The sequence below is a fragment of the Callorhinchus milii genome, unplaced genomic scaffold, assembly GCF_018977255.1.
Source record: "Callorhinchus milii isolate IMCB2004 unplaced genomic scaffold, IMCB_Cmil_1.0 Scaffold3, whole genome shotgun sequence".
NCBI lineage: Eukaryota > Metazoa > Chordata > Chondrichthyes > Chimaeriformes > Callorhinchidae > Callorhinchus > Callorhinchus milii.
This window is the reverse complement of record NW_024704744.1, coordinates 14,313,119-14,328,689: the sequence shown is the minus strand read 5'-3', so window position 1 is coordinate 14,328,689 and position 15,571 is coordinate 14,313,119. Positions and strand designations below refer to the sequence as shown.

Genomic DNA, 15,571 nt, shown 5'->3' with positions numbered 1-15,571 from the left:
GGGTGATAGGGTCATGGAGCCTGGTGCGGGAGACGACATGAACTGCAGAGTTCTGTATGATCTGCAGCTTGTGGTGGGAAGAGTTAAGAAGGCCGACAAGCAGGGAGTTGCCGTAGTCAACAACAACTAGGATTTATATAGTGCCCTCCACGCCGGACAACATCTCAGAGCGCTTCACAATAACGAATCCCAGGGCCGAGTGTTTGACAAAGACAAGACTGAGGATCCTGAAGTCGAACCTAGATGTAATAAATGCGTGGATAAGGGTTTTGGCAGCCTCGGGGGAGAGGCAGTGGAGAAGCTGGGCAAGTTCCTGAGGTGGGGGAAGGCAGAGTGGGTCATGGCACGGAAATGAATCACTATCAGACGGTGATTTACTATTAGAACATTTTAAATGATCATTTCAAATGCTGATATATTAAATAATCCAGTGCGACTCAAGTGCGTAATATATCCATTTGCACAGGTCATAAATAATTAAAGAAAATTAACATTTCTAAGTGCTTGTGGTAAAGAATAGCAAAGAATGGCGAACCTTCAACAATGATAAGAAAAAGTAACCAAAAGATCTCCTACTGAATTGAAGGCATTTATATATTTTATTTAATCTCAGCCCAAGACATAGTTATTTCAGTGCTCTCCTTATACCAGATTGCTACTCTGATGACAAATTATTGGCTCTCCAGGTAATCCCATGGGCCAGCATGCAGGACTGTATCCAATGTATGCTCCTAGGCAGCATTTGCAACTAACGTGAGTGCCAATCTGCAGGCTTTTCTAAGGAATTGTGCTTTGATGTACCTATAACTGATATTGGCAGAGGAATTCCCTGGTTATATTAGAGCTGAAAATGCAGCTTTCCATTGACTGAGGTACCACAAAATTAAGGATATCTTCATTAAGGCAAGATATTCGTCACATAATAATTACATAGATATTGGTCTACACTATGTAGGTGTAGAATTAGGATTTTAAATATTGTATATTTTTTTACTAAATATTGTATATTATTCCACACATACATGAAGAACATCACACAGACAGCATTTATGTGAGCAGCTGGAATGTATGAACACTTAAATTACACTTGTACGGCTGGGAGCTTTGTCCAGGTTTGATTTGAATCACTTTCGAATTTAAAACGCAAATGCATCTTTGTTGCACAAAAAACAGAAAAAAATTCAGTTCCCATAATTACAGGATCTTGGAAAGGATGCATATCACAGACACATGGACGATTGAAGAAACTAAAATACAAAAATAAACAAAACATTGCAAGAAAAATTTGCGCACACAAAATAGTGGTCGAGAATTAGACAAACATGGTCTTGGCTGAAACACATGGACTGGAGAGGAAACAGATAAACAGAAACTACTGTTAACATTAAAATGCTAGGAGAATCTGTGTAGTTTTTTCCCTTATTTGCTGAAATAATTCTCAGTGATCAGTAGCAGCTGCCTAAAATTAGTATCCGATCCTTGTGCAGGAAAAAAATCTTATAAAATGGCTTTTAAACACTTTGTCACTTATTTAGCCCAATAAAAATAAGAAAAATCCTTGCATTTGATATAGCACCTTATCAAGTCATTGAGACATTTCAAAGCGCTTCATGGAATATACTGTAATGTGGATTGACTGTGTATTTTGTGAGCGAACCACGACAGCCAATTGCGCACAGCAGTGTGGCCAAATTATTATTAGTTTAAAAAGCATGAAGTTCTCCCTGAGACGTAAGGCCACTTCATAGCCTGATTTAAGTATTTTTATCACCCTTAATTTGAATTTCTTTCTACAGGGTAGCTATCTCTAAGTTGAAGGAAGCTTTGCAGTCAACGATTTATTTTTTTTGAAAAGCAGTGAATGCTACATTAATTAACAGTTTTAAATAGGAACTAAATTACTATTATGTTATGGAAATGAACTGACTGAAAGTGTTATTCATACTGACATAAATAACCATATATTGTAAAGCACCTTGGCTTCAGTAATGTTGGGTCAATCAAAATATCAAAGTTGGACTGAATAATGTAGTCTGTTGTGTTTCCCAACATCTTGTATCTTTGGTAGTCAGTGAAAGATTTGTGGTTTTTCAACTCCCTCAGAGAATAAATATATTCATGCCAGAGGCTCTCATATGGCAATCACTAGAATATTTTGCTAAGTCAGTCCCTTTAGTCTAAAAACTGGCAGAAAGTTATTCATCACTGTCCTATATTTTCCCTGAAACACAATACATTTGGGGGAAAAGGTTACACTTATGTGTGCACTATTGAGAAGAACAAAATATGCTGTCACATTGGATTATAATCTTAAATACCAAATAACAATGCTTGGCAATCAATTCAAAGTATGGACACAGTAACAAGTGTCATTTACCTCAATTAGTTAATAAATAATACATTAATGATGCATTAATGTATAATGAACAAAATGCCAATTTTAGTTAAGTAAAGGAACTAACTGAAAGGAACCCAGAACTAGAGAGAGGAGTAAAGATCTGATCAGTGTTCTTGGGGACCAATAACCTATCCGCAGTTCAGCTGGTGGCAGGAAGTGACCTCCACAATGCTGTGGTGCAAACCCACAAAGGAATACTGAAAAATGATTGAATTCTGGGCAAGTGTGAAATTACACACTTATATGCATTCAAAACACTTAACTCTGACAATTCTTACAGAAGGCAATTCTGGAAACAGAATATCTAGGCAGAACAAGGATTTAAAAAAAGGTGCACTATGTGATAAACATTTTCTGCAGACACTTCCCATGGACTCAGTGTGTTTAGCCAGTAACGACAGACAGGGAAGGTAGCAGATTTGAATTCGTGGCTGAGTGGACTGATTTTCAGCCAGGCAGCACAGAGTCATTTAACATGTGAAAGCACCCATGAGACAGTAAGGTGTGTGTGGGCGAGGGGGGAATCAACTCAGCTTCTTGCTTGCTCGTAATCACTACCAGTGCCCAATGCTCACTACAACTAATTATCAAGGCTCATAGGAAAATAATGCCACCAGAAGGCACCCATGACCCATGGGATCCAAACTATGTGGAAGAAAGAGTCAAACACCTCCAGAAGAGGAATCACTTGTAGGGGGATAAAACAGAACAGATGTGACCATTTCCCAGTAGCAGATCTAATGAATACAGTATCATAATAATATTCCTTGCATTTGATGTAACGCCTTATCACATCGTTGAGATGTCTCAAAGCGCTTTACAGAATGTATTGTAAAGTGGATTAACTGTATTTTGTGGGCAAAACGCAACAGCCAATTGCGCACAGCAGTGTCTTAGATGGTATATACCTAGATGCCAGCAAGCCTCTAACAATGGTTTAATGGGACAGGTAGGCATGTGGAGGCAATCCATAATGTATAGTAGCACCAACATCATTTCAGACCATTTTGAAAACAGATCAGCAAGTTGCCCCTATTTATATATTGACACCATATTCTCTTCTGGGAATGTTCAGAACAGCATTGGGCTATGTGGCAATTTAGAGGCAAAGTCAGCAAATATAAAAAAAAGGGCCAAGCACAAGAAAAAAAAAGGTGCTGGACTGTCAGTTCTTTCACTCTGGCACAGAAGGCCATACTGTAGGAAGCACAGTATAAAAGCCATATTAATTTGCTGCAACACACAAACAACCATGCACAAAATCATGATAGAACAATATAGACATCCAAAATGGCAGTAACATGGAGTCGTGCCCTACTTTCCCTCCTTAATGCTTAAATTTTAATTAATATTTCTTAAAATTCCTTTCCCTCTAATAACATCCATATATTCTGACCCTTTTCCCTTCACCACAAAGGGTCAAAAAAGGTAAACGCCTTCCAGAAAGTCAGAAGTGTTTTCTTTCATTTTGATAAATAAGATGACTATTGCAACATAACATTCACTGCTCATTGTTAAAAGTCCTGTCTCTTGTCTCAACTCCATTACCAGTAGTGTCCTGTAGCTCAGTGGTTAGAGCACTCGCCTCCCAAGCGAGAGACCTGAGTTCAATTTCCGGCAGGGTGAAACCTTGGGCAAGTTTCCTTACTCCACACGCCTGATAATAATCATCAAGAAAACAAAATTAAAAATTTGGTCACTCAATTCACGACTGTTTGTGGGACACTGCTGTGCGCAATTGTCTGCCTCATTTCGCCCACAAATATAAAGTCAATTCACTTTACAGTATATTCTGTGAAGCGCTTTCAGATGTCTAAAATATGTGAAAAGAGCTATATCAAATGCAAGAATTATTATTTTTTATTATTACTATTATCTGCTAATCTGCAAGGTCACAGAAGGTTCAAGTTTGTTGAAGGAAACTATAGATATTTAGGAAATGAAACAGTTAGGGAAAATGAACAGCAGAAGCAACTGAAGCCATAGAAAAGGATGTTTGCAAACAAATTAAATTCAATCTGACAAGCCCGCCTTTGAAAAACAGGCCTTTTGTTATTCTGTTATTATAGATCAGTCAATCCTCTATGGCAGAGGATTTTAAAGGAACTCAATTTTCTCTAACAATGAAGAGCAGATCAGAATTTACATTGCTTTTAGCAGGCAACAGCAGTGGGGCAATATCTATTTTCAGGTTTTAAGAATAGTCATAAGGTGTTGCTCGTCAGTTATTGTGCAAACCAAGTGTGAAAAATTATAACAATAGCATTATTATAATTGACATTTGATATAGTGCCTTTCACTTCAGGGGTCAATTTGAACTATTTCTTTTGATCTGCCTTGACTGATTTGTTTCTCTTCTGCTGATTAGATCTAAAAGACAGTGATTTGTATGCAATTCCTTAACAACAACTAAGCCGTAAATAGAGACTGATAACCATAAGTTTGCCACGAGACAGTACAGACACTCTGCAGATCAGCAGGCCAACATGACGTATTTCGATTTACTAGAAAGAATCCCATTTTGCAATTCAGTGTTTTTTTAAGGAATTCAATTAGACATGACTACATTTACATATGAAACTCCAATGAAAACCAAAGCTATAACAACTTGGAAGAAAAGGCCACTGGAACCCAATTGTCAATACGTACAATGATTGTTACTGGCATGTAATGAAGGACTGCTACAGCATACAACCTGTCATAGGCAGCAACTATCCTTGGCTTCTGCAGTTAAAATGATAACAGCAGTACAATAGGTTATTAAAAGGACGAGGTGGCTGTATATTCAAATTTTACAAGCAGCACATAAAATGTAAAGAGAAGTTATTATTACTGTGGACTGGTATGAATACTCACAGATCGAAGGCGACACCTTCTGGTAATTATGAAACCATTAAATGTCAAATTCAAATCAACTAAAAGAACCCGTCAAAAGCTTTTTGGATTAAATATTTATGCATTGGGACCCTCTGGAGATAGTTTGTTTTTGCATTGAAACAATAATCATACTTTCAAACATAAATAATAGATTGTATAACATATAATACAACATTCATATTTACATAACTGTTTCAATGTGCCTATTATGCATTTAAATGTATAGCTGCAACTCATCTGCCCCACACACTGTCAAAACTATTGCCTCTTTTGGAGTCTTTGAAGCACATTATTTTCGAGCTTACTACATGAAATCCAGAGCTTCTGACCAGTGAGACAATTACATGAATAGCTGTGTGCTGGGCATCCATTTCTGCCTCTCAGCTTTTTTATTGACTGTATTCTTTAGAGACTCTGGAGTGTGCAACAGTTGAGTAATTCGAAGCAGTACATTTTGGCACTGTAAAGCATGATAGTCAAATAAGGCAGTTAAGATGATTGGAGATAGGAAAGAATGTTCATACAATGTAGACGTCTTGTTTTTTTTGTCTCTGGGCATTAGACTTATGTAGGTAAAGGATCATCATCTCCCTTGTTACATTTGCACTTACAGCAGAGAACAAATGGTGTGGCAAGCAACAGAAATGGTGAAGCTACCAACAGCAGCAGGCCAAAGCCGGCAAATATTCCAACTACCTAAAGGGGAAAGAACAAAGAATAAAAGTTTTTAATCACATTACAATTAACTACATCACTTTCAATTTGTCCATTATTATCTTTAAAATCTGTTTTCCAAGAAGGAACTGAAGAATCAGCAATACATATTACAATATTTTGGTGAGGTTTTGCACTAATATTAATTTTAATAAGTAAATAATACTATTAAGTAAATAATAGATGCCATTAAATAGAATACAACATTGATATTTATATATTTTTTTCTATGGATCAATTACCAAATTACAATACCAAATTACTTTTGTATAGTGCCTTTCACGTCGGGGGGACATCCCAAGGTGTTGGACAGTCAGGAATTTTGAACCGAGCAGGGAGGTTGGGAGCAGGGAGGGTACAGGGCAGGGAGGATAGGAGGGTGGCCGAAGGCTCAGTTGAAGAAGAGGGTCTTGAGACGCAAGGCGAAAGGACTGTGGGTTGGAGTTCCAAAGGTTGGGGCAGAGAGGCTGAAGGATCGACCGATGATGGTGGCATGCCGGAGCCTGCTGAGCTGAGGGAGTGGACAGGATGATATGGGTCACAGAAGTACCATAAGCACCAGAGCTCTTACAGTAATTCACCAAAGTTCACCAACAATCCTTCGTCTAGACAGAGCATTGGCTGCCAGTTCAACAATAATCTTCTTCTCATCTTGGGAGAGCGAGATGAATCATAAGAGTTTGTAATCACCACCCATTTGAAATTAACTAACTCTTCAAAGAACAGTGACTGAATTTAAGCCCTTCCCAACATGTATCCTTCATAACATAGCAACCTGTACATTTACAAAATGAACTATTACAGAGGCATTGCTGACCAGCTAATGTAGTGGCATAATAAACTGCATGTGCATTTGGTAAACAGTTCTTGTCAAGTAATCAATCCTATTCAAAAATATTTATGGAAATCTAGCTACTCATAAGCAATTTTAGAACATGTGCCTATTTTACAATTAGACAAATTAGATACAACCAGTGAAAAGCAAAAGCCTGAAGCAGATTCGATGAATGGACTGAACAAGCAAGCAGCGATGATAAAGTTTCCCCAATTAATTCCTGGCTCAGCATTGGCTTCCACTTTGGACATATTTGTGATTGTTGAGCCCCTGCAGTCTGGGTTTTGCTCGCAGCACAAAGACAGTGCTTTTCAAAGTCACAAACGACATCTTCTCTATCTATGACCAGGGCTTCCTCTGCCTCCTCATCCTCCGAAATCTCTCTGACGCATTCAACACTGTCGACCATGCCATCCTCCCCCACCGCCTCTCCCTCATCGACCTTAGTGGGACAGCACTCGCATGGTTCGAGTCCTACGTAACCAACCGCCTGCACTTCATCTCAGCAAATTGTTTCTCCTCCTGCCCCCACCCAGTCACCTTCCTTGGCCCTCTTCTTTTCCTTATCTATATGCTCCCTCTGGGCAATATCATCCGCAGACATGGGGTAAACTTTCACATGTATGCGGATGACACACAAGTCTACTTTGTTTCCTCCAGTGCCAACTCCAGGTCCGATGACTTTTTGCAGCTGAATATGGACAAAACGTAAGCCATACTCTTTGGCTCCCATCAACGTCTCCACTCCTGTGCATCTTAATTCCTCAACCTCCCTGGGCTCTCCATTAGACTTACCAAACCAGTGGGCAATTTTGGCATCCGGTTCAACCCCCAGCTGTCCTTTCTCCCCCACATCCAGTCCCTGACCAGGACCGGCTTCCTCCACCTCCGTCACATTGCCCGCCTCTGTTCGTACCTTTCCCAAATGCGGCCAAATCCTCGTGCATGCGTTGGTCACTTCCCGCCTGGATTGCTCAAACACATTCCTCCCCGGTCTCCCCAGCTCCATTAAAATCAAAATCACAAAAATCCAGAACTCTGCTGCATACTGACTCGGACCAAACTCTGTAACCCCATCTCACCAGTTCTGGTCAGGCTCCACTGGCTCCACACTTAAGGGATTTGAACTCGTGTTCAAATCCCTTCAATCCCTGGCACTTCCCTACCTCTCCAAACTCCTCACTCCCTAATCCAATCCCGGCTCGGAGTCAGGCTCAGCCACTGTTAAGCAGTGAGACGCTACCCTGCATGGTGGTCGCTATATGAGTGCAAGTTGTTGTTGTGTTCTAAGCTAAACAACACCATCGTTTGTTGAAAAATGCCCAGCACAAGGAGTAATGAAAGGGTCAGTTACTGGAATTTATTTCGTATAGTTTAGAGCGGTTCCCAATTCAGTTGGGAGTGACACTCATTCATAACATTAAATTAGAATATAAGACTTTCCACCAGCAGCTTGCAAGTATCAATGCTGGAAACAGGATCTTTTCACTTACTTGTGTTCTGTGCCAGATAACAGATGCACGAGTATGGCCCAGCTTGTTTCTGCATGGTCCTTTATCGTAGTGTATTAAAAGAAAGTCATCCTGTTTAGAAAAGAATTATTAAAATAAAAAATTACCTTTGTCCAAACCAAATACACCAGTGACCTCCATTTAACATTCTCCTAAATGTTTCTAGAAGAAACTTTAGAAGAATGGTCACTAAGTAGGTGAGTTTAACGCGCACTGTTTACCTATCCTTTAAAATGTTTTATTCCAAACTTGGAACGTGAAAAAGCACTTGCTTATCATGGTCTCTCATCACTGTTAACCCTTGTAAAAATGAACAGAAAAACATTACTCATTCTAGGTAAATATAATAAATAGCATTTGCTTGCCCACACACTAGTGGTTTTGTAGTTTTTTTTCCCCAGCCTCTCCTGAAAGTATGTTCTCCTGATGGAGTGCACTCTCAGAGGTACCAGCTGCCCTCAGGTACCTCATTCAGATGTTCTTTCTTCATGTGCAAACTTATAACTCAGGGGAAGTTTGCCAGACCATGCTCTCAATGGTAAGCTATGTGGAGTCCTGTAACTCAGTGGTTAGAGCACTCGCTTTGCAAGTGAGAGACCTGAGTTCAATTCCAGGAAGGGCGAAACCTTGGGCAAGTTTCCTTACTCTACACGCCTAATAATAATCCCTCCAAAACCAAAAACAATAATAAATTGGTCATTTTCAATCTACGACTGTTTGTGGGACATTGCTGTGTGCAATTGGCTGCCGCGTTTGCCCACAAATATACAGTCAATTCACTTTACAGTATGTTCTGTCCTCCCGACGTGAAAAGCGCTATATCAAATGCAAGGATTATTATTATTATTATTATTATGTGAACTCCAGCAGGACCCCCGATGCACATTCTAGAGTCCCCAAGCCTTGCTACCGTGCAACCAATGGAGTTGGAATTAGGTAAGCAGGGTACATCCTGTCAGGGAGAGAGAGTGTGCATTCCTCTCCAGATATAGGGCAATTGCACAAACTCTTAGGCTGGTTGGGATACTCTTAAACCTAGTGATGGGTTGCTGATCTTTCACATATCTGGCTGACCAAAAAAAAAAAACTGGAGTTTTGCATGATAACCTTTGGTGATCGGGGAGGATTTAGGAGGGTAGATTGCATAGGACTTGTGAGAGTAGAGGGCCTGGTTACCAGGCAGGGTCATTGAGACCAGGACACTGAGCACACAACCAGCTTCTCAATGGAATCCAATATTGTGCATCAGCAAAACATTAAAACCAACACGAGGTAGATTCCCTAAGGTCCGCAATGTTACACATATCACCTAACACCACAATGCATTTTTGCGTTACAACTGCCCTGAGTTATATAGGATCTATTTCTAATGCAATTGGAATGAATGTCTAAATCTGCACAATGGAAACACTGTGTATAACTGTGGTATTGTGCGAGGGGCAGTTTAGTGATTTGCTCATTTCAACCGTGTTTGTTATTTTTAGTTCCTCACAGGATTAGTCTTTGCAGCAACTGTTTCATTTGCCCTTTATAGAAGAGTATTTTGTGGAAGGAAGAGCATTTTCTAAAATGTTCTGCATATAATCTCACTAGAATAAATGTTAAACCGATAATCGGACTGTGGAACACATTCATGTTAACTGTACTTGTAGTTTGGAAAATACTGCAATCTCTTAACTGTCTGGAGGAGAGGAGGAAGAGGAGGAGGAGGGAGAGAAGTCCCACAGAAATTAAATAGTACGGTCTAAAAGAAGCTCCTTCGTCGTCTGCCTTAACACGTGACAGATCTTAGAATAAACAAAGCTGGGCATCAGTCACTGCCAGGACTTGATCCTCTGAAATGCAATAAAAGTACTATACAGTCTCATGAAGGTCTTATATTGAATCATTTTCCAGTGTTTGAAAGAATACTGATAATCATCAATTTGGCCTTTCAACCTTTCAAAGAACAGATCCAGTGATCTCATATCCTGGTTGGTTTTCTAGTGCAATTTATATGGAGAACACATGGAGAAAGAATTCACCAAACGTTCCAATATTATTTGAAGGCTTATAATCAGAATCTACATCCTTGAGGTCCTAAATTATTGAACAATGCAGGTCAAGTAGCACTTGAAGGATTTCAGGTAGTCAGTATCAAGATTTACTTAACCTACAAACCTAAACACGTCAGTATAGTAACAATTAAATAAGAGATTTTGATCTAAGATTACTAATGTTATAAAATACACTTTACAGATGACAAGGAAAGTGGCTTCTGGAATAAATCAGTGGCCTAATATTGTACAATCATTAAGATAACTGTACACCGGATACAAATGAGTGATTGTTCTTTGGTGGATAACTCTATGCAACTGAAACAAATTTAGAATTTTAAATGGTAACATAAACGTTTCCCTTCTGGGCTAAAGCTATATAATTCTTCTCACGAAAACAAAAACTAAGCTAATATAATGCACGGCATCCTGACCCTCCCCACCATTCCCCACGTCTACCATTCATTAGATACAGACAGAGTTCTTTTAAATTATTGTCACTAGCTAAAATGATTCTCCTTTGGTAGACCAAGTCCTCAATGCAAACCTTTTAGTAACTAATTATTTGAGAAAAAGTAACAAGTAACGAGTACAGTATTTTTATGTGCTGTGCGCAATTGGCTCCCGCGTTTCGCCCACAAAATACATAGTCAATTCACCTTACAGGATATTCTGTGAAGCGCTTTGAGACATCTCGAAGACGTCACAAGGTGCTATATCAAATGCAAAGATTAATATTATTATTATTGCTTTGTGGCATGGCAGGATTTAAGTCACAACTTTTCTGTCTGTGAATCAAGACCTTTTTGCTTATTTACGTTGGCTTAAGTCTACTTTATTGTGAATGTGCACTACTGTTGAGTGACAGTGTCTGGTTCAGGATGATATAGATGTAAACTGCTAATTCAGTTTACTGCGACAAACGGCACCCTTTTGTCGCATTATAATTAGGATATTAAAATTATAACTCTTGCATTTTATATAGAATGCTAAATAATCTCAAAGTACATTACAGTAATTCACAAGATCGGTCTGAAAGAAAAAGGTTCTTCGGCCCTTCACATCTCATCCCTCCAGAATATCCACCCAACCATCCCCCTATTACAGCATTAAGCTGCTTCTTAAACAAGCCTTGGTTCCTGACCTCCACCACCTTCACTGGCAACCTGTTCCAGATGTTAATTACTCTCTGGGTAAAGAAAATCTTGCTGGCATCTGCCTGAAACTGCCCTTTACAACTCTAAACCTATGTCTTCTTGTGTTTACTTTTTCAATCCCATTTAAAATGTTATACACCTCTATGAGGTCTCCTTTGAGTCGTCTTTTCTCAAGACTGAAGAGCCTGAGCTCTTCATTAGTCTATTTTAATCCCTTCAATCCAGTTTCTGCCCTCCACAAACCAAAACTGCATTGGTTAAATTCACCAATGACAATATCTTTGACCAGGGCTCTCCTTACCACCCTGTTCTCCTCAACCTTTGCCATCTGATGTCAAGCAGGTGTCACAACAATATAACTACAACAGCAATCAAAATAAACCCCTGGGCATGTATTTTTTTTCAAAGCTACTTCCTAGACTTGCCAGACATGTCCCATGAAAACACTATTGATGGTTAGAAGCCAGAGGGTAACAAGCAAGTGAGGTGCTGGAAGCTAACCCCCCTGGTCAGTGAAATAGTGTAAGCAGGGCGGATTTATCAAGATGATGAAAATTATGCAACATAATCCTTAGGTTCAATATTTAATTAACCGGAATGATTTTAACCCTTTATTATTGCATTATGAATTTGTTGTAGTGCAATCCTCAAGATGTACAATAAATCTTTTTCCAATCAAAAGTCTTACAGAACATAGTCTGTATTAGTCATTTCATAAGCACTCTTATCCTTATGTAATAGTGATTTACTTACATCAAGAGACTCCAGGCAGTACCAGCAGAAAGCATGTTTGCAGTTTTTACACATCATTTGTGCACATCCTTCATCTCTTTCAATATAGACTTTACACTTTGGACAGCGTTTGATTGGTACATCATCATCGTCATCATTTTCAAAAAATGAACTACAAGCAGAAAATATTCAACAAAACATTAGTTAAGAAGGCTGAATTGTCTTATAATCATGATTCTAAACCCCAGGTTCACAAGATGGTTAGAGGTTCAAATAAATAAAGAAGGCCTTTGGGCCATCCTTCCAGAATACCAGCATCCCATTACAAAATAACAACCATTTCTTAAATAAGTCCAACATCTGACCACAATAGTCCATGGTGATAACTCAGTCCAGTCGTTAATTATTCTACATGTAAAGAAATATTTCCTTGTATTTGTCCTGAATTTGCCTTTCACAACACTACCCTCAAAGGTATTAAGCAAAAGAGTACCTTGTTTCTCCAGGAAGTACCGAGGTAATTGGCAGGTTTTCTTGGCAAGCCTGGCCTGGGTGCCAAACATCTTTGCAGAAAGAGCAAAACTCCAAGTTACAAACAGCACACTGTACAAGTTGGGGTTGCTGCAAGTCCACCTCCTCCACTTGGCAGACTGCTTGGCAAGCTGAGGATGGGCACCAAGTTCGGCATGGATCCAAAAGCACTTCTGAAAAACAAATTATATTACTGAGAACTCAACTCTTCAAAGTAGGACATAAATTCTTATGATTGACAACATATAATCTTCTAATCCAAAAAAATGTCATACACTGAGCGCACAAAAATGGTACAATTATGAATTGTGCAACCTTGTTTAAAAAATATTTTCCAAACAAATGAGCTTTGTACAGCAATATTTATTTGTTATTGCCCGTAAACAGTGCCTTGCAATTGAGTATTACACATTTGTAGCTTTGAATAGGTTTTGCATTGATCAAATGACAATGTTTTACTGAAAACAATGCAGGTATAGCACCATTAAGACATCATTATTGTGAAGATGTAAGCCAATTACTAAAAAGGAAACCCAGTCGAGCATTAAACTTCTATTTATTGCATCTTGCTACATAATTTAAAAGCTGATCTTCTAACCTAATTCCATTTACCCGCCCTATCCCCATATCCCTTAATCACTCTATCCTTTAGAAATCTATCAACCTCAGTCTTGAATATGTTCAAAGACTGAGCATCCACAGCCTTCTGGGGTAGAGAATTCCACAAACTCACTACCCTCTGAGTGAAGAAATGTTTTCTCAACTCAGTTCTAAAAGGCTGACCTTTAATCCTGAGACTATGACCCCTAGTTTTAGATTCTCCAACCAGGGGAAACAGTCTCACAATATCTATCCTGTCGAGACCTTTAAGAATCTTATAGGTTTCTATAAGATCAGCTCTAATTCTTCTATATTCTGGAGAATATAGGCCTAGTTTAGTCAACCTATCCTCATAGGTCAACCCCTTCATCTTGCAGAGGTACACTAGCAGTCACCAAAATGGAGTGATTTATATAGAACTATTTAGACCTATTTATATAAATGCAAGTTGTTGTTATTCTAAGTCTCGGACTATCCAACTCTCATGAAAAGAAGCAATATTTATACTCTTAAGAAGCATGATTGTTGCTATCACCCCCATCCTCGCCCGACTCCACTGGTTTCCCATCACTCAGAGGATACCATTCAAGATCCTGGTGCTCACCTTAAAAGCCCTCCACGGCCTCACTCCTCTCTACCTTTGTGACCTCCTAACCCCCTACCAACCTGTCCGCTTTCTCCGCTGAGCGGGCTCCGGCCTGCTTCACGTCCCCCACCATGCCCACCCCTCTGCACCCACTCCATCCTACAGTCCCTCCACCTCGTCCCCTCCCTTGCCTCCTTCAAGACCCTCCTCTTCAACTGTGCCATCGGTCATCCTCCTACCCCTACCATCCCTGCCCTCCCTCCTACCCGATCCTGACTCCCAGCTCAGGTTTAAATCTCTGACTGTTCAGCGTCTTGAGATGTCCTCCTGATGTGAAAAGCCCTATACAAGTGTAATTTTGTATTGTATGGGGGTTTGGAATGGAAGAGAGGCAGGGAACAATTGTCCATGGAAGGATGCAGGGTGGAATTAGGAGGATGAATGAATAAGTTTTGTTTAATTGGAGATAAATGATGCACTACTTTCCTTCAGCAGCTTAAATAGGTTGGTGGAGTTTATTGCGGGGCAATTGTACTCTCCTTATATAAACCTTCACAGTGAAAATACTGACAACGAGGGGGAGAAAGAGTAGAAAATGCATGAGATTTATGGAATAGGAATGCCCTGGCTTAATGGGCCAAATGACCTTTTCTGTTTCATGCTTCATATTCTGGACTGAATGAACCAAAACAAATAAATAACTTTGAAAAAATAATTTTAAGATTTGTGAGAAAACTGGTGCTAATAACTAAAGAATAGAACAGAGTACGACCCAAAATAAGGCTTAATACATTGCAGATCATGAAAGGGTCACCTAATTAAATGTACGAGCACAACACAACACAAAGCTCTTGGACAGTCCTTGGTGATCTCACTCTCCAGTAGCTAAATTAGAGCATCATGGAGGCTGAATAAAAAAGAATGTTTCATAAACCTTTAGTAATATATAACAGCCAATATAAGAAGCAAATACAATTTCAAAGGAAAAAAAAGTTGCAAGGAAGCAATGAAGCATCACTGAAAATCATTCTGTGAAGCAAGTTGCAATATAGAATCCAATCCAATTTACATTGATATAGTGCCTTTCAATTTGAGAGGACATTTTAAAACGCTTCATACAGCTGGCAGGACACCCAGGCCAGGAAGGGGGAAATGCAATCCTTCCAAAAGCTTAAACCTAGGAATATTTAGTTCCCAGTCATGTTTCATTATCCAGCAATTTTCTATATACTGTAGTGTTTCTAGTTCCCCTATTTTATTTCTATTGCTTTGTGCATTCAAATCAATTTAAATCCTTGCCCAGACGTGTATAGTAGAGAGCAGATCATCTGCACTAATTGAGACTGGCCTAATTCTGGACAGACTCCAGGTTCCGGAATTTGAATCATAGATGGAACAGGCCCAAAACAGATTTTTTTTTAAAAATGTCCACAGACTGTGTGCAGACTCCCGTCAGCCCACCTTCCCTAGCGCATACCCCCTCCTCACTGTCCTCAGTGGTCCAAGGATATCAATATTGATTCAGTTTCAATCCTGTGATTAGAAGATAGCTTATTCACTATTTTCTGTTCATGGGATTCAAAAAATTACAATA

General features: G+C 39.3%; 1 protein-coding gene across 1 annotated transcript in view; it reads right to left on the bottom strand.

The window, feature by feature from the left end:
- Positions 1-4,954: 4,954 nt before the first annotated feature.
- The window catches only part of rnf144aa (ring finger protein 144aa), a 37,834-nt gene continuing 27,217 nt past the window's right edge, over positions 4,955-15,571 (bottom strand). Inside the window, exons 6-9 of the mRNA XM_042333605.1 lie at positions 12,754-12,964; positions 12,282-12,432; positions 8,318-8,407; positions 4,955-5,971 (exon numbers count right to left, since the gene is read on the bottom strand). Coding sequence (XP_042189539.1) covers positions 5,840-5,971; positions 8,318-8,407; positions 12,282-12,432; positions 12,754-12,964 — 584 coding nt within the window. The 3' untranslated portion in view covers positions 4,955-5,839. The remainder of the gene's footprint in view (positions 5,972-8,317; positions 8,408-12,281; positions 12,433-12,753; positions 12,965-15,571) is intronic.